The 25,831-nt window shown below is 37.8% G+C and overlaps 1 protein-coding gene across 2 annotated transcripts in view; it reads right to left on the bottom strand.

Annotated features, from left to right (window-relative positions):
• Nucleotides 1–14,875: 14,875 nt before the first annotated feature.
• Nucleotides 14,876–25,831, bottom strand: part of RGS21 (regulator of G protein signaling 21) — a 44,942-nt gene continuing 33,986 nt past the window's right edge. Inside the window, exons 2-3 of one of the 2 annotated variants that reach the window (XR_012063607.1) lie at nucleotides 23,150–23,346; nucleotides 15,664–15,744 (exon numbers count right to left, since the gene is read on the bottom strand). Coding sequence is in view for 1 of the 2 variants with exons in the window: in XM_006203642.2 (XP_006203704.1) it covers nucleotides 15,541–15,744 (204 nt within the window). In the remaining variant the exon portion in view is untranslated. Of the gene's footprint in view, nucleotides 15,745–23,149; nucleotides 23,347–25,831 lie in introns of both variants that reach the window. The other variant, XM_006203642.2, reaches the window with a different exon arrangement.

The raw sequence follows: 25,831 nt of genomic DNA, 5'->3' as shown, positions 1-25,831 counted from the left end.
GGGTAAAGTGTCACTGAGATTAGTGTGGGATTGAAACCCTGCTCTGGACAAAGGAGTCCCTGAAGCTACGGCTGTGAGTTCTGTAAGGGCCAGACCGCAAGGCCCTGGCTCTCAGCCTGAAGCCTAATTGGCTACCCGCCTTCTGTGGGGGATTGTGAAAGGTACTCTTTCACTTCCTCCCATATTTAGACTTTGAACTGGGTTAAAGTTTAGAGGTAAAATTTCCCCCCTAATGGTATGAATTTTGATGTGGATTGATCAGACAGGAAGTTGGTCTCATTGTAAAATACGTATGTGGGTCCCACTGGGAATCCCACCTGAAGATTAGCCGGAGAGGTTCCTGTGAAAGTTTAAGGTGTGAGAAGTGTTAGTGGTTTTCCCGTCTGCGAACCCCACTCCTAGGGGACAGACCAAGGAAATAGGCAAGAAGGAGGCTAGTTGATATTTTTAAGGAACTGGTTACAGAATTTTAGTCAAACTTTGGCATAATTTTAAAATTCTGTGGCATATGGAATAAGAAAGTCTTACAAAATCAAGGTGCTTATAATTGTGTTAACCATTTTTTGTAACCACTTTTAGGGTTTGGAATGAACGTATTTATTGTTTACAGAACAGACACTGCCAGCTTCAGTTGTTGCGTTTTCTGGGTTTGGATTAGATATCACAGGAGTATTTGAAATGTGTTTACTGTGTGTGAAGCACTGTCTCACTGCTCGGTGAAAGGAAAGTTACCTGTCCTAAAGTTGCTTGTAACTTGTGTGTGGAAAAGACACTGAAGAAATAGAGTATTTGGGTGACCATCCCTGCATTATAAGCATTACATATATAAGATGATTTGAAGCAGGAGTTTTGGTCATTTCCAAGGCATGTGAACACTCTAGACATTTATCTTTCTAAAGAAAAATTTTAATTTTGTTACTTTGTTGCTTAAACCTTTTGACTAGCTTTCTCCTCTGTTGTGCGCACAGAATCTTAGATGCCCGTTGGAGGCTGTACCTGAGCTTCCACGCTGTCAGAGACTCTGATACATCCTCCCGTGAGCCCTGTCCTTTCCCTTTAATAGAAAATATTACTGTGCTCTTTTAGTTTCCTCTCCTTGCTCAGCCGTCCTTTCCGAGGAGGCGGCTGTCCTCGCCGCCCTTTCCTTTTTGTGCCCCTGGAGACTCGCATGTTGCATACCTCATAGCAAGTATTCAGTGAATGTTTCTGGAAGGTGTGACTATGAATACCTGTGACTGGTTGCAGTCAGCAGGCAACAAAGCAAAGTCAGAAGGGGATGTTCTGTTCCTCCTTTGTGCTACACCTACAATCCCGTCTTAGCAGGTGCTGGCTGGGGAGAGGAGTGGTAGGATCTCTAGGGCTGCAGGTGTCTCCGCTTTCAGGTTCAGCTCAGAAGTGAGGAGACCAGTAACCGAGACCGGACAGGGCTGAAGATGGGTCACTCAGTTCTGGAGCTGTCTGGGTGTTGAGATTTTCTGAACTCATATGCTTTCTCTCTCTCTCACTCTCTCGTTTTTGTCCTTGGCATAATTTTCATATCCTGTCATGCTGTCCGGTAGCTTTATAGGATTGGTTTAAGCCTACCTTATAACTTAGATTTTCCTCTAAGACTCTTCCTGTTCCAAACAGATACACACACACACACATTCACACACACACACTCTTTCTCACTTTCTTAAACTCTCTGCCCCATCCCAGCTGACTCCCATACATGGCCTTCTATTATTGTGTTCCTGTAACAATTTCCCTATAATGTGATCAGTGAAAGTAACATGTTATATAACCCATTCAAAGTCCCTCCTCACACGCTTTTCTATCAACCACAGTTATGTAGCAACTCAAGAATTAGTTATCTACTGAATTAATTAATGGTTGAAAGGATTGTATAGATGACCAAATAAATGGGTAGATGGATGGATGGATGAATTGGAACAGTAACTGCTTTTTTACGTTATCTTGTTTGCATTCTCTTGTCAACTTGGATTATCCTTACATTCCAACAGTAGATTAGGTAGATAAGAGTAAAAACGCTGCAGGAAAGAATAGCAAAACAATAAGCAAAATAAAATACTCTTATTACAAGCAGTCTGGTGCACAGCCTTAAACTTTTATATTATAGTATTATACAACAGTATATGAATTACTTAAGATATTTCCCTACTTTGTGGAGATTTTTGTGAGGGTTAGAGTAGAGATAGTATAAATTTTAAAGAGGAGACCAATAAAGAAAAGAAAGTAAGTTATTTTAATGCATCATTATGATTATGGTTTTCCTTAAACCTCTTACTATATATTTTATTTAGTGCATGCATAAATTATATCTGTGTACTTGATGAGTGAGTGGATTGATAAGGAGGTATCCTGTGCCACTTGGAGTGGAAAATGTGTTTAATTATTTTTAAAATGTGTGTAGCACCAGAATTCAGCATTACTCCCAACAGACATACATTGATTTAAACAGACATGGAATGGTTGCTTTGATGTCTACTCAAAGGGCCTTCAGGACTCGAGCAGCACAGGAGCTGAAGCTCACTCCAAGAGGGCAGCGTTGTCCCGCCGCAGTGTTGCATAACTGAAGCACGGAGCCCCAGGGTTGTGGCACACGGAGACTATATATGGTGCGTTTGAGATCTGAAACGATGACTTCTTTTTAGAAGACAGCAAACAGCAGATCGGGGAGCAGTGAAGTTTCAGTTGAGTCATCTCACTTGTGACACTTATTTTAAATGCAATCTGTTTAACTCCAAGTATTACCATCTTTAGAAAGTATAGGCCTCTTTTCCAGGGCACTTCTCTTAACCATTTGCAGGGAGCTTGCTGAAGAGCTTCCCAAGAGAGAAGTTCATCTCCTCCGAAGGAATAGACTTTGCCATATTTTTATGGAGAGCATCTTCTCTAAAGAAGGTGACTGTTACCTTTTCTCTGTTGATCATTGCCCCCGCTCTCAGGGAAGGGCTTCCTGCAAGTTCAAGTGCAGCTCTGCGTTCACCATCCACAGAACAAAGATGCCTCAGCATTTTCCCCATGTTCCCTGTGGTAAGGCTAGTTATTTTCCAGCCTTTGGGTGGTTGTTGAGAGTCTTTGCATTGTTGTTGCAGGGAACCATGGCCCCTCACATTTCTGCCCATCTTGCAGAGGCACAGGCTACTTTTGTTCTGCTTTAATTTTCTGAGAATGTTTGTGTTGCAAATAGCCTTAGAAAACAGTAGGCATGTCTACTGCCCATTATAAAGATTCAGGTTCCCTAAGCTGAGGTTTGCCCTCTTGTAATGCAAACCAATGAGTATGTAACACAAGCCATTGAATAAGCAGGTGTCACCTGGCCCTCTGCACATTGCCCTGTGGGAGGTGGGACTCGAGGGCCCTGATACTTTGGTTACTGTTACTGCTGTGACTAATAACATCTTTTGTTTCATATTCAGGAGTCCTGTGTTTTCTGCTAGCATCTGTGGAGTTGTAGCAGGCTCACTTATTAGCCTGAAAATAGGATAACATCTCAGATCCTTCCAGTAAGTGAGAACAGTAAGGTAAGATATATTATTTTAAGCATTGTGATATAGAATTAATTAATTAAACCTTTGGTTTTAACAAATACTTATAAAATATATTAAACGACACTTTAACTGATGGCTGAATTATATGGTAAGTTTAAAATAGTACTAAGAAGAAATGCTTCATTATGACACTATATGTGCATTTATTCAGTGTTACAACGAGGGTAAAATTAAATTTACATAATGTATTGCATAGCTCTTGACAGCCTGCATGTTTCGTTGAAAAGTTGAGACTTTTCTAAGCGTAACATTTTCATCTTGAGAAAGAAGTGATCTTAAATTAAAAGAGTTTTACAGCTAAAAATTTTCCAGTACTTTCCTCATGAAATTCCTCAATTATTTTCTTGTATTTCATGTCCCCAAGAAATTTTTCCCCCCAAGGCATGTTTTCTGAAGTACTCATGCTTAAAAAAACTCCCTATGTTTGTTCACATTCAAATATTCTGCTGAATATTATTTTAAATTCAAGGAACAATTGTAATTGTTTATAAGTTTGGTAGCATTCTCTTAAAATACTTCAGAAGCCTAATTTAAACAACAGTTTTAAATAACTCAAATATAGTTTCATAATAGATGTATTGCATAAAATAAATTTTTTTCATTAAGCACTTTACTTGGATTTAAATATCTTTTATTTCATGCTGTAGATGAAATGTAATTCAGCACAATAATTTTGTTATGCTTTAGATTTAGAATTATCTGAAAATGCAAATTCAGTGAGATATAATAGTGTTCTTTCTCATGCAAGTTTAGATTTTTTTAATAGTGTCTGATAATTGTTCATAGTGATAAATGTGTTTGAGATTAGTGGGTTTTGTATATTGTATAGTTTTTTGTTTCCCTGTTTTTAACACCCTGTCTTTCACAGATTACCTTGGGAGGCCTGTTAGGGGCTGGTAACGTCCACCGTGCAGCGATGAAGCTTCCTCTCGAGAACAAGCGTGCTCTGTTGTGCACTGTGCTTTCTCCTTCTTCATTCCTCTTTGGTTCTTGTTTCTTCCCTACTTCTATTTCCATATTTACCTTACTTTCTTCTTCTTCTTTTTTACACACTAGAAGGGTTGGCTTGTGGCGCTACAGACAGGGATTGGTGGGCGGAGGGGGCAGGGAGACTCCAGAATGCGTTCCCCCAACCCCCGTCCTGGGTGGTGTCTCCATCAGTGACTGTGCCTTCTTGCCTCCAAGTGTAGCCTGCCTTCTGTGGTTCCATCTACCGCCGGTCAACCCTCACACGGTGTTCTGGCCCTGACAGACACTTCCGATTCTTGAGGCCTTAACACCCCCTCCTCTGATGTACCTCCTGCCCTAAAACAGCAGTGCTGCTGCTGATGTTAGTCTCCGGGTTTCACCACCATCCTCTGCTTAGCTGTTCAGCTCACCCATCACTTTAATAATTAGTTCCGTGTATCCAGCTCCCTCTCGTTAACCTACCCAGAATGGCTTCCATTTTCCCTACTGGACCCTGTCAACTCTCTTGAAGGGATAAAACATCTTTTTGGCATTTCCTAGTCAGAGTTTCTTCATTCCTTTTTATTCCTTCCTTCTGGGTTCTTTTCTCGTCTCTCATTTTTGATTCTTTGACTGGCATTGACAGTTTGCACGTAGAATAGACTGTGATTGCAACTACCTAATGTAGCAACATGGAAAACAACGTCAGCTGAATTTATTAACCATCTTATGCATCACAATATAGAATAAGTAAGTAAAACAAAGTCTTTTAAAAAATAGTTCATTAAAACTGTGTCATTTTGTGTGTGTGTGTGTGTGTGTGTGTGTGTAGGTACCGTATGCAGGTACATGATTTAGACAGACGAGAGAACAGGGCACTGAAGTCCAGCTCCAGTCCCAGTTACGCACCTTGCTTTACAGCTTTGGGCTAATTAACCCTTTCTGCCTCTGCTTCTTCATTTCTCGGATTAGCCAATTACCCAAAACTTGGAAAACAGGCAAGGGAAGACTTTTTTTTTTTTTTTTTGGTGTCACACTAGAGCCTTGTGCAACTGGTTCATTCAAGGATTATTATATTGTCTAGGGAAGTGAGTTGGCAAATTATGGTCCACAGGTGAGATCTGCCCAAGGGCCTGTTTGTTCAGCCTTTGAACTAAGTATGGATTTTATATTCCTAAAAAGTGGAAAAAGAAAAAAAGGAAACTAAGACTAATATGTGACAGAGATTTTACATGGCACACAAATACTAAAATATTTACTATCAGGCACTTTACAAAAATCATTTGCCAATCCCTGCTCTGGGGGAATGAACCATTGTGTGATTTACTAGTTACTGTTGATCAGGACTTAAAAGGTAGATGACAGCTTATAGATTGATAAGTTGCAAATGAATTTTGTCCAGTGTGGAGGCAATAGATTTGTGTCTGGTAGGAAAGACAGTCCTAAAGCATGTGGCTGTGGCACCCTCCAGAACATGAATTCATTTCACATATAACTTTGTAATTCTATTTCAGCATCTTCAGTTGACTGTAAGTAGTCCAGTGTCTCTCATTCTCTTTCAAAACAGCTTTAATATCCTGCTGGTTCCCTTATTAAGAAGTCAAATGATTTTGTCAATATGTATTTATTTTATATTTGCATTTGAATGATATTTTAAACTCTTAGAAATGTAAGCTTTGACAATAAATGAGCCACCTCCATCTTCCCTGTCTAGCTATCAGTTCTCTCAGTGTTTTAATACAGCATGATGTTGGTAACTAAGTGTGGATTTTCCTGTATTTCTCATCGTGGAAGCCAGTCTAGGTATTCTCTTAACAGAACTCCAATCAAAGGCATCTCTAAGTTATTCCACGTTCTCTGTTTTTTTTTTTTTTTAACATCCTGTCTGATGTCTGCAATACTGAATCTTTGGAGCTAGTGCTCATCTCCTCAGACCAAGAGTTGTATGTTTATCAAGAGACAGTGATTTTTTTCCCTTTTTTCTGTATGTAAGTCTTGCTTATTGTTAGTGAATGATTCAATCAAATAATAAACAAATAAAATCAGTGGCGGGAAGAGAGAGTGAATTTAATGAAGACTACACTGAAGGCTTTGATAAGACTCAACAAAGATGAATTGCTAAGTAATCGCCATGCAGTTGAGTCTGGGTGAAGCAGTGGCCAAAGGCTGACGTGCGTGGCTGTGACTGGGCTTCTGCTTGGAAGTGCACAGTTTTTAAACACCAGTGCTCCTTGCAAGCCCCTCTGTTAAATGTGAACATCTCCGTGTTCATGGCTCATAACAACCAGAAAGCTTATTACCTTTTGTGTGATATAGTAATAACGGGGTAGTTACATCTTCTTCTTAGGTGGGGATTAGGGCTAATGGGAATTAACTGGGGTGAAAATCTCAGTCACCAGGTGACTAGATTAGATACTACTTACTTATTTACTTCTGTATTTATTTTTGTGATTCCCCACTTTAACTGGTCCTGATCCTGTTGAACAAGGTGTTGATGCAGTCAAATAAGGAGCTTAAAAAGCACAAAGATGTTTAAGCAGATTTGATCTCTGAGATTTAAAAAATCTGAGTTTATGAATGTTACACAGCTTCTGCCTTCATAGGACACTTGGATTATTATCAGCTCTCATGGAACATTTAACAAGGTATCAGTATGTTGTCAAAAGACAAACTTAAACCCATCACAGTCCCCTCCAGTGAGAGCATTGTATACCAAATTAATGTATTTTTTAAAAGTGAATGTGAATATAAATTATAATATATGATTCATACCCTAATAAAGGTACAAAATTGATTTATCTGGTGAGCCTTGATTAAAGGTTAAAGAGATAAAGAGTGATGTCAGTGGTGAAAAAAGACATCTTGGAAAGGAATTCAAAAGGCCAGAGTTTAACCAAGTTGTTCAAGGGGTGAGATTTCTGGCAGAAGGAGCAAAGGTACATATACTTGATCATGGTGTAGCCAGTTAAAATATTTCATATTATTGGGATGTAGGTGGTGTAGAGATGAGGAGTAGATAGTAGATGCGAGGTGAGGCTCAAAAAGAACACAGGAGCTATGTTATGAAGGGGTTGGCATGCACGACTAAGAAGTTTGGAAATGAGTGTCCATTAAAGGTTTAGGTAAGAGGGTGACTTTCCATTCAGAAAGCTCTGACAAAATACAAAAGTGGATCACAATGTGTTAAGACCAACAAAGGGGGTGCCAGTTAGATGGCTGTTGGAAAGGCAGAGGAAACTATGGGGCTCTGATGTACAGCGGTGATCGTGGTGATGGGAACCCACCAAATCAGCAGCATCTACCAATTAATTAGACCTGAGGCTGAAGGAGAAACGTTCAGATGACTCATTGATTTCAGGCTTAGGCATCTCGGTGATGAGTGGCTGGTAAGGGAAGGAATGCTAGAGGATATCAGAGGTCTTACTGCCCGAAGGGCACATCATTTTCGATGATGAGATGTTTGTGTAGCAGGCAGATGGGGATGTCCATCTGGATTAGACAAACCCGGTCCCCCTCACTTGCATGACTCTGGGAGGGACAGGGTCATATACTTTTGTAAAATGTGCACCATGAGCTATCTCAGCCTCTGCTGTCTATGGCTGCTGCCCTTCCCTCTGACTTCTCTTCCCTGCACTCTCCTTCTCGACGGTGGCTGGGTGAGTGTGGGGCGCTCCGACTGAAAGGTGTGGAGGAGAGACTAGTTTAGGTTTAGAATCAAGTGTGTGGGAGGTTTACAACCCTGGTGCTAGCCATCCTGGCTCAGGAAAGGCTTTCAGACACACGTGTATGGTCCCCAGTGCCAACTCACCTGACCTTAGGATGTGAAGGGGCAGGGCTGTGTCCCAGGTTGCCTGGCATAGAAACACGTGGGTCACAGAGGAGAAATAAAATCTGAATGGATGGAACCACAAGACGTTTTATGAAAAGTTCTTCTAGTCACCCAGATGTGAAAGCCTTTGAGTGGAAGATATGGCTTTTTATTAGTGCTTGATCAAAACAGCAGCTCTTTTCTTATACGAATATATTTGATAATGAAACACATGATTATAAATGCATCATGTTTCTTATTTTCAAAGGGAATTCAAGAAATGAAGTTATCTGAATTCCCCCGAATTCGCAGGACACAGATCTCTAATAGTATTACACACAGTGAGTTCATCTGTGTGAGAAGTCTCATGTTTTCTGCATTCATTCCAACTATCAGTAATAAGGAATATCTGACTAACCATGCCAGATGAAAGACCGATTTATCTTTCTATTCTCTATATAATATTCTAAGATAATCAATGAAAATGGAGTGAAGTATGGAGGTGTGTCAGACAGTTAATGAAAATGTGTTTCTTTTTTGGCTTCTGTGATATTTGGTATTTGTCAGCCTTTTAAAAAATCATTTTTTTGTTCAAATATGTGTTCACTTTTTAAACAAATTTCACATTCAGAGTTCTGTATTCCTTTTCGTAAAGAAGGTCTTCTATATCATATAAGCTTCAGACCTCACAGGACCTGAATCCCTCCGGGAGTCAGAGTACTTGCAGTGATGGAGACTGGGGGTGAGGAAGCCCTGGGGAGAGTGCACCGAGGGGTGGGGAAGGAGAACGAGAATGGAAACCTAAATTTGGAAAACTAAGGAGCAGGCAGTGGAAGAGGAGTCCTCGAAGCAGATGGAAAAGGAGCAGCTAGTGGGAAAAGGTGTCATAGAGACCACGTGAGTCGAGTTTTCAGAAAGAAGTGGTTAGTAGTTTTCAGTTCCACAGAAGGGCCATCATGAGTGGGCTGAGAGCTGGTCACTAGATTTATCTCAAACAGTCATGCAATTTTGGTGAAAAGTGAGTGCTAATGACAAGTACAAGCTGTCATTGTACTAAGTCATGAATTTAAGATGAGCAAGTGAAGACAAAGTGCAGACACCATTTTCATGATGCTTGGTGGTGAGGAGTATGAATCATGGTACAGCTAGACCAGGGGTTAATAATGAGAGACGGCTGTTTCATTGGAGAGTAGGGGACTCAGGCGTCTGTACTACTCACGCAGCAGAAGGACAAGCATGTGCTTCCTTTACATCCTTCTAAGCCACAGGACACGGGCAGTTCGACAGCTTCACTTGTGAAATGGAATTCCTTTAACATAAACCTGAGTCATGGTCTTTGAGTCAGTCATTTACTCTTCTGCAAGATTTCCTATGCGTTTTAGCATGATTCTACCATTTTTCCAAGGCCCAAATCTTGACAATCCACCTTCCTTCCATTTGTTAAGCCAATCACAGGTGACCTGCGCTGTTTCTTTCCCAGACCTCTCTTGACTGTGCTCACCCACGTGCTCCCTGCTCTCATCTCTGGTAAATAAATGGCCACTGTGTTTTTCACTTGTTAGTGCACAGCCTGTCTTTTCTAAGTCTCAGCTAACCCCTTTCAATTAGTCTATGTCTTTACATTTGCATATTTTATGTACAGTGATATTAATCATCAACATTCATCCTCTGTATACGTTAGCCTGCAGTTAACGTTCATGGCCTAGTTCTTTTAATCGTGTATTATACGCAAAGGAAAAAGCTTTCTCTTCTCTGTGAAAATACTTTAAGCTGCTGTCCAGATTCTGCTGTCTTTCCAGTTAGACTTTTAAAAAATCTTTTGCGTTTTTCATATTAATTACCTCAGAATAAATTCAATGAAAAATTCTTAAAACTCAACTGATCAGACAGTGGTTATCAAACTCTTATACTGTTATAGTCTTTCAACATTGACTTAAGAAATGCTCATTTATGTTTCAGGGCTAATGACTACATTTCAATTTTAATTGCAGAATGAGAAACTGAATGTATTTTGCTTCTATTTATCCTCTTTCTTCAAAGCTATTGATTTAGAAAAATAGGTCTAATTTGATTAACACTTGCTTGCATTTTGTTTTTTCTGAGGCTTTATTCTTGTTTGAAATGAACGTGTCATGAAACACAATTTATATGGGCTTAAAAATAACCACTTGAAATAAGTAGGTAATGCTTTCACAAGACAGAAACTTAAACAGAAACAGTTCCCTAAATGGATGTATGTATGTGTTCACATATATGTATAACCTTAGATTTCTCAAAGAAATTCTAAGTTTACTTCAAGCCACTATGTAACGATACTTTTTACTCTTCATTGGCTTCTGCCATTTAATATAAAAACTACATTTGAGAGAATGACTTTTATCTGGCTTAAAACACAGTGAAGGCTCATGGTTTGAAGTTTCCAATCAATCTTTAACTTTCTAGTGTTGGGGCTTATTTATTCATTTTAAAGCACTGCTTCTAACAAAAAAAGAAAATCCAATAATAGAATCTATAGAATTGTTAGACAATAAACAGTGCTTTAAAAGCAAATTTTTAGTAGCTCCATCATAAATTCAACATTTACATCCCCCTTGAAGTGCTCCTGGTTTTTAATAGTGGATTTTGGTATGATCCCATAAAAGATTCATGTTCAGACATTAAACAACACTGCTTTGAATGGTTAATTTTAAAATCTATTTTTGTCTACTACATAATAGGAATCTCCCCTATCTTTCTTGTTTATAAGAAGTGAGGAAAACTGGTCGTGTGATTTTGATTCATGATTATGTCTTTGTGGTAAACATGACGTATTTGGAAAGCAGAACAAAAACAATAATTCAAAGGCGTTATTGACAAAAATATTTACTTCATGAAGACCTAAAGTGATACTCTAAAAATAAGACATTTTAATTAAAATCTATGTGAAACAAATGTAAAAATATGTAATATACCTCCTTTAGGACATTTAATTTTTTTCTTCTTAATTTTTAAAAAGAGCCAGATATTTATTGTATTTTATATCTAAGCCATCATCAGTCACAAAATTAATTACCCAAACATTACAACTTATTTTCCCTAATGCACAAAAAGAACAAAAGTATTAGAATAAAGAAACTACACCATATTTGTAAAAAAAATTAATTGCTTCAGAATTCTTATCTATAAAAAATGTAAGTTGATGAAAAGATACTTTATGTGAGATATCCAGAAATAAACAATCACCCAAGAAAAAGATGTGAACTTAACAAGACAGTTTTCTTTTTTCAGAAATATTCATAGATGACTTTTATCTGAATATAACACAAGGCATAAATATTCAATATTCAAGGCTAAACAATAACCCTATTAAACTTCATTTTTTTTCCTCTACTAGACATCCAGTTCTGTTTTTGGATCTTAAATGAAATAAAGAGGAAAAAAATGATGTGGTTTCTTAAAGAAATTAGGTTATTTAAAAAATCTGATTTTCCCACATTCTGTATTATACTTTTGAAACACACCAGTATCTGTTCATTATTAAGATTAATTATGCATATGTATTTTATATTCAAATGCACACTATAAATAATATTTTTAATAAAACATAAAATTCCTCTGAAATGGTGTAGCCAAAGTAAATAGTTATTCCTTAATACTCATTCCCACCCCTTCCCCATGAAAATGAAATGGCAACTCTGATAGAATAGGAGGGACCCAGAGTGAGTGACTCTATTCATCTACTAACTGACTACTGCTGCGACATCATCCCACCAGTTTCACATCGTTGTGAAAAGAGTTCACTTTAAACTAATTGGCGTCACCGTGAAGTAAATTACATGACTGTGTCGCTGGGCAGCAGATCAGGCCCATGCTAGGTATAGCTGGGGTGACACTCTTCTGTAGGGATAGTGTGGGTGAAGGCTGGAGAGGGAAGTTTTGCATAAGAAATAAATGTGCGAAAGCTACTGACACTGAGGCTCAATTGTCTGTTTTTGTTTTTAAAGAGACTTCTTTTCTTTTTTTTTTTTGGACTGGATCTTTTTAGTTTTCTGACAACGACTCATATTGGTTACTTATGTTAGAACATGGTCTATATGATTGGGAAGATTAGCTGATCAGCTTCCATTTAAACAACGAGAAGGTCCATTTAATCTAAACCTCAAGTCTAGGATAATGGATTTGAAGTTTCCTTGAAATTCCAGAAAATAAATCCAGATTGCCCTCCAAAGTTATGGGCCAGAAAACTACTATTGTTTAAAAGCCAAGATGGTACCAAGCTTATTGGAAATGATATTGGAAAGGAAATAGAAAAACAAATTTCTTTGCTTTTATTCTGTCAACGTCTCCTCTAATCAGGAATATTATGGATAGACATAGTTACTACATCACACAAAATTAGAAAAAAATCTAGGAAAAGGTAAAGCAACGATGGTGAATAGAATGAATTCTGAATATACACAGACTAAAACAAAAGTTTGGGAAAATAAAGTTTGACACTAGCTTATGCTTTTAATGCCCTAAAGGTTTTAGATTTTTGTAATATAGTGTTTAAAAAAATCTGATTATATTTTGAGGCTGAAATAGATCCTTCTGATGCAAGTATAAGAAACTATTTTCATAAACTTTTAGGAATCAGTACTCATTACTGATAAATTACCACTATTTGATATTTAAATGAATTCAAAAGAATTTTAGATTAACTGATGGATTGTGACTCCATGTTGGATTGTTAAAGAAGCTCAAATTCTTTTTGGAATATATATTCCAAATATATATTCCAGAATATATATTCTATTTGGAATATATATATCGTTTAATTTCTTTGGGTCTTATCAAATTCAGGTCAAGTATAAATTGCTTTAAAATATATTTTGTAGGAAGTGTCAGAAAGTGGAAAACACTATGCTCGGAAAAACCCTCCTTATAATTTGAAGATCATATCTATGTCACTATCTTGTCATTTTGTTAGTGCTTAGTTTAGTTTTTAATATAAGCATAATCACATCTTAAAGCTGATGTAAATATTTTTAGAAAGTGGCATTACACAATTATTAAATATTTAAGTATGTTACCAGGAACGTTAATGTTGTTATTCATTTTTTCACAAGTCAATTTTTATTTAAAAATCCCATCTACAAAATCACTTATCAGTGATAACTGATGAAATAAAGTAACATATGGAGTGAAAGAGATAGAGAACAGCATCTGAAAGATGCACGTCTGATATTTTCCTGAAATTCCTTAACACCAAGTGGTCCAAAAACCTGAAATTATTTTTATTCCAAAAACTTGCAATTGTTTTCTTTTCTGTTCTGTTAAGTCAGGAAATCCATCATTATAGTTTGGGAAGGGGACTGAGTTGAGGAGATGAGGGAAGTTTTGCTATTGAGGGTCTTTGGTAGGGATCTATTAGGGGCCATTCAACATCCAATGTTTTTAACAGATCATTTAGACACCTACTGTATTTTTCACGCACTGGCAATCGTCTGCTTCTAGGTGATGAAAGTTTGATTTGCGACTCCTCTGTGTCCTTGGAGAAGAGGCAGTCGTGGAACATGAGGTCTTAGTCTACACTAACAAGAAGGAGTTTGCAAACTGACTGTGAAAGGACAATTCCAACATTCGATGAAAGGAACAGCGCCTGGGTATTTGAGGACACGTAGAACATTAGACTCCCAGGCTGCGGCGCAGTTTTAATTGGGAAGGCGATGACTCTGCTGTTGTGGGAACAAGCAGCTGGCTGTGGCACCGTGGGAAGACCATGTTCCTGCCAGCTCTGCCACTTACCAGTGTGTGACCTTAGGTACTAACCGAGATTTTTTTTTTGTCTTTTCATGTCTAAAAGGAAAGATGTGGTTTTCATTTCTAAAGTCCCCTTTGTCTTTCAAAGTCTTTTTCATCTGTAGGAATAATTTTTAAATTTCCTATTTAAATAGGGACTACATTAAGGCTGGAATCTTCAGAAGAAATGTTCAAAAGGAAATAACTCTTTTCTATTAAGTGCACCTTAAGATGCACTGAATACTTCACGACCAGTTCGTATGGTCTTCCTTTAAAGAATTTGCAAGTGTACAGGGACAGTTCCATTTGCATGTGTTTAAGTGTTTATTTTTCCAGACAAAAAGGAGGCAAAATTTTGTCTATCAAATAGGTAGTCTATGGAAACAAAATAAATTATGCTATTTTTCCTCCATTTTTAATGTTTAAATAACCTGCAAAATAGAGATATCAACAAAGTTAAACAAATCTCAGAAAATGAAATGGAAGCATGAAAGATCTATTGACTCTTTACAGTTTCTCATATCGACATGAAGTTATTCTTACTGATCGTGGGACATTTACATGTAAAAAGAAGCAATTTTAGGAACAGCTAAAAATAAGTGCATTTTAAAATTTCTTTGAGTTCTATAAACAAGTCCCTAGGCTGAAGGATGAGTGGATACTCAGCTCCACACACTTGAGGAGGCGATGTTGCAGCAGTTTTTCATTTCATGGGACAGTTACTGCTGTGCAGTTCACCGTGTAAGGACTTAGCCATACTCCTTGCTTCTCCTCTTTCCTTTGTATTTTTATTGCTCTAAGAAAATCAATCATCTCCACCCTCAGGGCCTTTTCCATACATGCCTATGTGATGCCATTGAATTAAACCAATTGATATATTTTGACAGTTTGATCAATTATATATATATTTGCCATTTTTCTTTTTCATTAACCTGAAGGCCATAGTAGTTTTGATAACCACCACATTGTTATGTAGCAGATCCTGGTTGAAAAGAAGTAGTTGAATATGCTAAATGAAGGGTTATGTTTTGGTTCAGAATTTCTCTTTTTACAGAAGTGAGGTATTGAATAACACAAGTGGTATTTAAAATCATGTATATGATGCTAAACAGACTCCCACTCAGCAACATGAAGATATATAGTTTCTTGAATTTGTAATGTCATAGGAGTATTCACTTATGGTTTAAGAGTGTATTATATTTCCATAAACTTCCTTTGTGTTCTCCCAGTAGGAGATTTTTAAGTACCTGGTAAAATAAATGCATTCCAAACAAATAACTTAGACATTCAGACTTCATATATAAAATATTATTTGCCTATTGGAGTAAGACATGTTCTCTAAATCCTAAAAAAAACTTATGTTGTGGTTGAATATTTAAAACATTCTAGCCTTGAAGTATAGTCATGAAGAGTTAATCTATGCTAACACTTGTTTTCCCCCAATTATAACGCGATTGTCATTTACCTTCTTTACAGGAAAGGGAGCCATTTTTTATGATTGCCAACCTGTTTGCTATTTACCAGTTGCTTATAAATTTCTGACTTTAGAAATCGAGGGAAAGAATCCTTGGCCATGAGACTGTAGATTAACTTCTGAGCCTCATCAAAGCATCTGAGAGTTGGTTCTGAAATGTTCTTTGAGATGAGGTCCCTGGTACTGAAGTCAATGTTAATCTGTGGAAATAAATTGCACAGCATTAGTTTAGTTTAATCAAAGAGTGCGTGTTTTGTACCGATGACAGATACACAAATGATTTGAATTTTTTTCTAAACACAAAGTTAATCCGATGCAAAGCAACAGAAAGTCAGTGTTCATTTTCTGAAATGCAGAACACGTGCTTGGTTTAATTACTTTTCCTAGGTCGAGAATGTTGGCATTGATAGAGAAGAGAGGTCAGACCTTATTTTCAGATTATGAAAAATGGCAAAGTGAAAAGGCAAACAAGATATTTTATGATTGTAAATCTCTTTTCCCACCCATCCTTTATTTCTTTCTAGTACTTTGACCTTAGTATCTAATATGTGATTTCCACAGACAGGATAGTAATTAGAATTGACTAGGTTGCTTCCATCACCCATCCCCATCCTCCGTACCTCCTCGTGTTGTTTCCCAGAATGTTGCTTTTCATTCTAATTTGTTCTTCTTGTTTGCCAAAATGTACCAAATAACAGCGCCCCCCCCAGTTCACAGACCCCCATGCCTCCCACATAATATACATATATGTGTGTGTGCATACATCCTTGTCCCCATAACACTCCCACACAGAGTGTTCTCAGCAAGGTCTCATAGAGATCTGTTATGCTGGAACACACCATTCACCTGCAAATGCCCCAAACTTTGTGGAGATATTTCTTCAGTTTCTCCCCCAATTCCAGGCTATATTCTGAGGAGCAGAAAATTTCATATCCAAGTTGTTTCACTTCAGCTGAAGATATTCATGAAGTGCAAAAGAGATCTGAATCTTAAAATTCAAATCTCACCAAAGGCAGGTGCTAGATTCGTCTTATCCATCAGTTTATTTTTTGGCACTTAGCAGACTATCTACCCCAAAGTAAGCCATCAATAAGTATTTGTTGAATAGAATTAAAATGTCTTTTGGCAAAATGGGGAAGACTTTAAAAATGCCAGAATTTGGGGGTCTGGTAAAAGACTGTAAGTGACCACTTATGCTTATTGAATTGAAGTTAAAATACAGGCAGGCAGACCTTCAATCAAATCTCTCCTCAGCCGCCTACTTGCTATTCAGATGAGTAAAGCAAGTTTTGTAGTTTCCTTCAATCTTCAATTTCCGTGGTCTAAAAGGGAATGGTAAAAGCATCTATCTTAAAGTGCCCTAAAGACTAAATGAGATAAGTCACGTCAAACTATTTCAGTATTATTATTCTAGGAAGAAGAACAGAAGAAAAAATTCATTTTGAAAAGAATCATCAAAGGCCACTATTTGCTCACTGATGTTTTCTTTCTTTAGGGATTTCAGCTCCTCAGGGATCCCAGGATACACCTGCCCTTTTGTTTTTCTGATCATCCTCTCCGTCCTCCAGCAAAGTTCCAGATCAAATACTGCAACTTCCTTGAAGGCCTCAAAATCTGGGATCAGTTTCTGCTTCTTTGTACAGGAAGATGGTGTGGAGTAGTGGGAACATTTTAGGATACTTTTCAAGTCTGCGCTCTAAAACTTCTGAGCTTGTGACCAGAGGTGAGTTACTTTCATGTTTCCAAGCTCAGCTTCTTTCGTCTCTAAGCTAGGCAGTTCTCGACTGAGTTGTTAAAAGAATTAAAGTGAGATGACCAGTACGTTCACTGATTCCACAAATATTTAGGCGTCTGTTATGTGCCGGATGCTTTCTGTATCTGGGGAGAGACCACCCAGCACTAAATAAATAGTATTATTTTAAATGTGAACTTGAAGGATGAGAAGAAGCCAGTTCTCTGAGAATCCGAGGAAGAACATTTCTGGCAAAATACGGCAAAGGCGGAGTCCCTGACGCAGCAAAGAATCGGTTACGTTCTGCAGAACCCCTGTGCTTGGACGGTGTGAGCAAGAAAGTTCCTGTGGTCAGGCTGGAAGAGGAGACTCAGGCCGAGTCCTGTAGGCCTGTCTCCTGTGGCGAGGGCCTCTCGCTTTTCTACTGGAAGCAACGGGAAGACACTGGAGAGCTTTGAGCAGGGAAGCGGCATAACAACACATCGTGGACCTAGGACAGTGCCTCCCTCATGGCGGGGACCAGTGAGCGGCGGGTGTTGTCAAGATCTGGGAGTGGCTGGTAAGCGTGGAGTCCAGTCTGTTTTGTGAATCCTGCCTTGTGTTGTGGGGATATGAGGATATGGGAAAATGCGTTGCTTGCTCTCTTCTTTAACTTTGTGGTTCATGCTGTAATGGCCTCGTCTGCAATTTGCTTAACTTTATATTCCCCGTAATGATGAATATAGCAAGTTCACTCCCTCAGGCATTCATTCACTGATACCGGGGCCTCTGAGTGCTGGCTTCTATTACTATTCTGTTATTTCAGTCACAGCTGAACCTCTGCAGTAACTCCTCATTCCCTATTTAAAAAGCCCAAAGCCATCACCTTGGCATTCATGGCCTTTGCAATATGATCCAAACGTATACATGTCCTCTCCTCCCGTCAAGTTCCTTGTACTTTCTCAGCAATGGACATTTTCCCATGCTGTCCTCACTAAGCTGAAAGCCACTCCTGCTCAGCTAAGTCTTTCACAGTCTTTTGTGTCCTTAAGGCTACATTCAAATACCATCTGCGTTGTGAAGTTTACTTGCAGATTTTTTTTCCCTTGTCTGACTTCTCAAAAGACTTTGTGTTACTTCCACAATATTTACATTTCACCCGTCCCTCACCATGTTTTGTGCAGTGTCAAGGACTCAATAAATATATGTTGTATAAATAAAGTGAAAAAAGTTTCTACATTTGTTACAAGTCATGTTAAAATTTTAAACAGAACAATTCCATTTTAGTCTGATACTGATAATCAATATTATTTGTTCAATATATTGAGATTGTACTTCTGACTTATCCATCCCATTTTTTCCGATTTGCCTGTTTCCCTACCAAGGAGCTGCCAACATCAGCTTTTGATTGCTAAGTGATGAGCAGAGATACCGTTCCCAGGAGATGATCAGTAGTATTATGATGTGACTTGGCAGTTCAGTTTAATGTCAGTGACAAAATATCACACCCACATTATTTGTATAAATGTCATTATTTTTCTCCAAGTTGTTCAAGCTCAAAATGTAAGAATCATCTCTGACATCTCTTTTTCCCTCTGATCTCTCTGTCTCTCTGTCTCTGTCTCTCTCTCTATATATATATGCTTTCCTTATTCACCTTTTATTTTGTAGTTTCACATGCTCTTTTTCATTCTCACTCCTGTGTCTCCAGTTTAATCTCCCATAACCTATCACTTCCCCTAAACCATGGAATTTACCTCTTACCTGATGCCTCTTCTTACAATGTCTTTCCTTTCTAAACACTGTGGACACCGTTACTAGATCAGTTTCACCAAAACATCACTTTCATTGTTTGAATATTCAGCTGGCAATGCATTACTTACTATAACATAAAATTTAAACATCTTACCCCATCATTAGAGCTTCCTCACACCTGGACTTCCATGTGTTGTTTTGAAATCATCTCCTACGTATCTTCGGTGCTGTCCATAAAGCTGGCCTACTTTCTGTTCCCAAAATGAATCTTGCATTTAAAGCCCTGTTTATGCTGTTTCACCATCTGAAATCCCTCTTGCCTCCAAAATTTTATTCTGTGCAGATTATCCTCAATCCCTGATGATTTAGCTTAAATTGAATAGCCTCCAAGAAGCCTTCCCTGATCACAGAAGGAAAGTCACTATCATTTCCTTATCGTCATATATTATTTTGATTTAAAAATCTTAAGAAATTTGACTTCTTGCTTAAACAGGTTTGGATACAGTGGTTTCTGTTACTGTTAAGTATTCAGTCTGATCATCAGAGAAAGATTTGTCACTACCAAGGAAATTCAGTAGTTTGTGACAAGGAATTAGTCAATATGTCTTTTATCTGCTATCTTTTCCTTATTTCTTTCATGAATTCTTTTTTTTTTCCTACATGTCCCTCCAAACATGAGCAAAGCAGATAAGCATCATCTAATGTCTGTCCCAAGTCTTCTTCTCTCCCTGGATTTTTTTCCTTGTTGACTTTGTCTCTCCCATTTCAAAATATTTGAGCAATGGCATTAACTCAGAAATAATCATAAGGATACTTAAAGATGATTATTTTATAATAATAATAATAGCAATGATAGTAGATAATAATAACTAACGTTTACAACTGTTACTGCTAAGTTGTGCTAAGTCTCAGTCTTCATACAGCTACTTGGTGTCACGCAGACGACTATGAGAGTATTATTACCCCTTTTTTCTGGAAAAACAAAACAAAAACTCATCTGAAGAAGTAGTTGGTTTTTGGTAGTCATTTCTAGAATTTATTCATTTAAAGTATTTCATTGAATTGTGCTCAGGTTTGATGATATAAAGATGGTTAAGTTGAAAGTCAATCAAGAAGACAGATTTTGAGAAAATAATTCAAAGGGAAAAATATACCTTCTGAAAAAAAAAATACTTTCTGCAAGAAATGAGAGTTTAAGCTGATCCTCAAAGTATTATTATGAGTAGAGAAGGTGAAGAAAGGGACTTGTTCAGGGAGGGAAAACAGAAGGAAGCCCAGTGGGTTTTCAGGGAAACAAGGGCCACAGCCTGGAGAGGCATGAAGGTCCAATCACACAAACTTCTGTAGGTCTTGGTAAATGATTTTTACTTAACCTGAGAGCAAAAGGGGAATTTTAAGTAAGGGACTGATGTAAACACGTGTTTGAAAAAAACATATCACTGGCTGCTGTGTGGTATAATAACTAGGTGTGGATAAAGGGAAGAAAAATTAGGAAGTCATACCAGAAACTCAGGTGGTCAATGATGGTGGATCAGGCTGGGTCATGTCACAGAGAATGGGGGCAAATGCATAGATTTCAGAGATATTTAGAAAGTAGAATGGGTGGAGCTTATGATTGAATATTTATGGGCTAGGACAAGGAACAATACCTTTAAAAATGGTGTTTAGAAATATTCTGAAGAATGAGATGATAGCAAGTGTTGATGGACTGGATATAATGTATAAACAGAAGAAAAGAATCAAGGGTGAGTGTTGATTATTTAGCCAGAGAGAATAGAATAGTGGAGTGGCCAGGAACTCGGCTGCAAAGGCTCAGGGAGAAGAAAGTTCTGAGCAGAGAATCAGGACTCAGATTTGAGTTTAAGTTTGAGATGCCCTTTTAAAGCCATAAGACTGGAAGAGACCACCGAGCAGCAAATAGGTGAGGACCACCTCCCCTCAGGATGGTGTGTGCTGGGTCATGAGTAGAAACAGCACAGAGTAGTCACTAAGAGGAGGAAACCCAGTTCTGGAAGCCAACTGAACACAGTGTGTCAGTTAGGAGAGGTGATCATGTTGTGAAGTGCTCCTCAGGAGTCTGTCCTGGTGAGCTTTGAGAACTGTCTGCCCAAAGTGCCTTGTCTTGTCTTCTTGACTCCCCTGAACTTTCAGTGTCAAGAAAAAAGTGAAAATATCAGGCCTCATTATATATTTTGAGACACACATTCCTTTAATATAATCACTTTTGAGCACGTGTTTGCGAACTGCAGCCCCAACTTTGCACTCATCTCAAACTTGATTTTTGGTTGGGTTCTACTGGAAGATTCATCCATATCCATTCATTGCTACGTTTCTATCTCAAAAAGTACAGCAGAGGAGGTGATGATCTTGGAGTGGATTGAAGGCGGGGCCACTGTTAGGAGGTAACCCTCTACCGAGGCAGACCTTCCAGCTACATGGTCTCAAGGCTCTCTGAGCACTTGGGAATTACAAAGTTTGGCTCCGTATCTCAAACTTGTGGGTTCAGAGAATGGGCTCAGTGGTATATCAGTTGATGAAATAAACAGAGTTATATCTGTATTATTTACTGACACGAATAGCCACTTGCATTCTGTTTCTATGGATACACTCAAGTTTCAAAGGTGCTGAGAAATACATTTAATCTGCTTATTTTTCAAAAGGTCACGAATTATCTTAGATTTCTGAGACCACAGCACTGCCAGTCTCAGAAAACAAGACTCAGGATTGTGATTCTTACGGAATGACAGCTGAGATGTCATCACGACTGTTTAGCGGCTTTTAAACCCTGTCAGTTTTGAAAAGGCCTTGACACAGCTGACATTGACGACAATCCATTGCATTAATATGACTGCCTTCTGAATGATGTTCGTGGTAGCTGTTTAAAAACGGTTTTATTATAACGAGCCAGGGGTATTTTAATAATACTCAGGTGATTTTGATATGTTCAAGTTATGCATGCCAATTCTTTTCTACACCAGCAGTTTTAAATTCTTTTGGCTTCCAACAAATTATTTTAGCAGGAAGAATACATTTTTAACTGTACCTTTTGGCTTTCCTGTGACCCTAAACAGTGCTTTATGTATTTTTACATAATTTGAATGAAAAGTTTTCAGTTGAGCTCTCACATTCAAATTAGGTGGCCTTTTCCTCATTTAGAATGTATAGCGAAGCTGGAAACTGTCATTATGCAAGAAGTGTGCGCATGCATATGTAAAACGCCTTCCTCAAATGGGGCAGGCAGCTTCCTAGACCTCATTCACAACCAAGCTTAAAAATTACTATTCAAACGGAAGCTGCCTATAATCATGTTTTTGGTTACATGAGTCTATTTAATCACCACTAGCACCTCCAGTCTTACTGCGTTTTTGGCATCATTAAAGGTGGACGAACATCCTGAAATATATTCTCAAGGGTGGCTATTACAGTTGAAAAGAGCCAAGTTTGTAACATGGAGATGGAATTACCCTGCACAGGACAGGACTCTTTTGTTGGGATTGGTTTTAAAGGCAGAAATGAAGAACATGGAACTAACATGTTAAACTGGGCAAGAGAAAAGGAAAAAAAAATCAAATGTATGCCATCATAATGCATAAAAGCATAATGTACACGGATTGCTAAAAATAGATATAGGTAGCAAATGCTATGTGGGGCAGCTGAAAAGGAGTTAGACTCACAGTTTCCTTCACCCACCCCGATATGCTAATCCAAGATTAATTTCAGTGGCGCAGGGACCTGTGGAAATTCAAAAAACCCCTGGGCATTTTGTTCTCGAGTAGAAAACGCAGCCGTCGTTTTTTCAGAGGGCCACGGTGATACTGCAGGTTATTAGAGGAAATATTCCTGCCACTTTTTTTTTTTTTGCTTTATAGTTTAAAAAGTTATACAAATTAGAGAGAATATGAGAAAAGAAAGAAAGCTTTTGATAGAAATCTTTGTGAGAAGTTAATTGTATGCTTTCGCCTTTAGCATAAACATCAAGGTTCCCAGGCTGTGTCATGAACCTTGAAACTAGTCTTAGATCTAGAAAAAAGAATTTGAAATGTAAAAGCATGGATGGAAGACCTCTCTCCTTGTGATCTGTGTCTCTTAATGACTGCAGGGCTCATCATTTTTCCTCTAAGTCTCAGTTCATTTTTCACCTGTACAACGTGGATGAGCGTCATGCCTCCCTAGGAGCGAATGTGGTGATCAGATCAGGTCGTCCATGTGAGGGCACTGGGCAGTTGTTGCTTCTAGTTTCTTCAGCTCTGCTCCCTTGTCTTTCCCTCTCTTCTTCCTCCTCATCCTCTCCCTCACTCCTACCTTCTTTCTCTTTCTCTTCCTTTATAAGCGATCCCTTTAAGATGAAATAAACAAGAATGCAAACATCACAGGGGTGCAGGAGAGCGACACGCTGAGACTCACAGTGTTAGGCTAGTCCTGGACTAACCTTCTGGGCCCTGGCTGGTCCTCTGGTTGACTCATCTGTCGTCTTCCTCCCCTGTTGTCCTTCCCTCCTCCCGTTTTGTCTTAGTTCCTTCTATACTCAAATTTCTTTTTATTTTTTAATTTTTTTTTAATTTTTAAAAAATTCTCAGGGGAGGTAATTAGGTTTATGTATTAATGGAGGCACTGGGGATTGAACCCAGCATGCTCAGCACACACTCTACCGCTGAGCTCTACCCTCCCCCCAAGCTCAAACTTCTGATCAAAGCTTACTGATTCTTCTGAGCTACATTTCCTGACGCCTTCAACTTGGATTTTCCTGTTGATGCTACCACATCACCTGTATTTCCTTCCCGATCACGACACTCATGAAAGTTTATTATAATTCTCTATTTCCTATGCTAGAATCTTCCCACCAAGGGGGTTAGCTTCATTTATTCAGAGACTCTGACTGTCTTTTTTTGTTAGCTGCACCAACATGGTGCTTGGTATATAATAGACACCTAACTATTGATCAGTGTGTAAAAACTTAGGAAATTAATAATCAGCAAACATTGTATCTGGAGGTGATTCTATCGCTGAGGGGACACGGTGGGCCAGCAGCAAGTTGTGGGGCAGGACTAAGACCGAAAATAACATCAGCACATTGGGGAAGTGGCACTGAAAAATGCAAAGAAAATACGGATATAAAGTGGAGAATACAAAATTGGCTTTATAGTAATATCAGGAAATGCCTGCAGATGCCCATGGGCTTCCCACTACTAATAATACGTCAATCTATTTCTTCCCTCAAGACTCAGCTTAAAACTAACCTTATTTAAAATACAGGCCTTCTCTCAATGTCCTGCCCCAATACTTTTCAATCATTATATCATTTTAGGTATAATGCAAACCATTTCATCTGCTATTTAAAAAATTTTTGCACTTAATCATTTATTGCTTTGCTGTTTTTTCTTAGTTCTATAAATTTCATTTTTTAACCTGAGAAGGAAAGTTTCTTTTGAGCCAAACCATAGTTTCAACCTATTGTATTTTCTTGCATTTTCTTATCAAGCTGCTGAGTTCACACAACATATTGCATTATCTGTATGTGTTTATTACCTGTTCTCTTGCTTAGACTGGGCTTCCCTTTCATGGGGGGAATTTATCTTGGGAAAGTGAATAGTAGGCACAGAATAAGCATTTGTTGAAGTGAAATCAAATATGAGTCAATAAATAATATTATACTGCATTAAAAATAAATGCAAAAAACCCAGACACAGATATTTAAACAGTGTCCTGCAAAGTCCCATTAAGATATCTTTTGCTTTCTGACAATAATTTCTTCTGTTTTATGAGTTATGATGTCCTCACATTGAATAAATACATTTAAGAATCAAATATTTTGTATTAACATTTTTTTTATTTAAAAAACTGCTATTGGATTTGTTCCTGGATTGGTCATAATATTAAGTTGAATTTATATAATTTTAAAATATTACACTGTATTATAACTTGGAATGATTTCTGATCTCACAGAATGACAATCAAGATAAATGTTTTCTCTTTAATCACATATTTTCCATCCTAACCAATTTTCTTTTTAATATAAGGGAGCAATGATGTAAATACAATATATATAAATGATAGAAATATAAATATTTAAAACAGTGTCTTAGCTGACTATGAAAATATTATTTTAATTTTTGGAAGATTTACATTCTTTTGAAACCAAGTAATAATATTATCTCCTCAAAATTTCCAAATATTATGAAACTAGTAGTCCAAATTAAAGGAAGAATAAATACAAGAATTGTTTTCTTTGCCACTCAGTGGTTCTTACTGTGTGCAAAGTAAGGACACTTTAAAATATATATTGCTTATCTAATAGTTTTCTTATTTTCAAATCACTTAGTCAAAATACCTGGTTCATAACTAATTTTTTTTTCTGCAGTATCTTCCTCTGAAAATGTCTAGGTACAATCCATTGAATGAGTAGCTCTTTCTGTCTGAAACTAGTGATTTGCTAACGTGTTTTTCTAATATCTGTTCACGTATATGTATTTGTCAAGTCTTTTAAAGTTGCTTGTCCTCAAATGTTCTTAGAAGTTAATGGTTGTTTTCAGGGTGATTTAGTGGTACTTACAGTGACTTGTGTAAAGAAAGAAAAGGATTAAACTTTTTAAAAACTGTTCAGCATGATGTAAACCCTAGACACATGGTCTTGTTTATCATTGTCATCTGTCCTTTGTGGTTGTTATATGATTTTTTACAGATGAGGAAACTGAGGCCCAGAGGGATGAAAGAGGTCACAGGATCTGAATCTGTTAACTCTAACCTTTAGGTTTTCCACTACGTCACACAAACTCTCTATTAGTGTAGAAACCAGAGAATGTAACACTGTAAAGTAGAGGGCA

This window comes from Vicugna pacos, chromosome 23 (genome assembly GCF_048564905.1).
Source record: "Vicugna pacos chromosome 23, VicPac4, whole genome shotgun sequence".
Classification (NCBI taxonomy): Eukaryota; Metazoa; Chordata; class Mammalia; order Artiodactyla; family Camelidae; genus Vicugna; species Vicugna pacos.
This window is presented reverse-complemented; position numbering and strand designations above follow the sequence as displayed.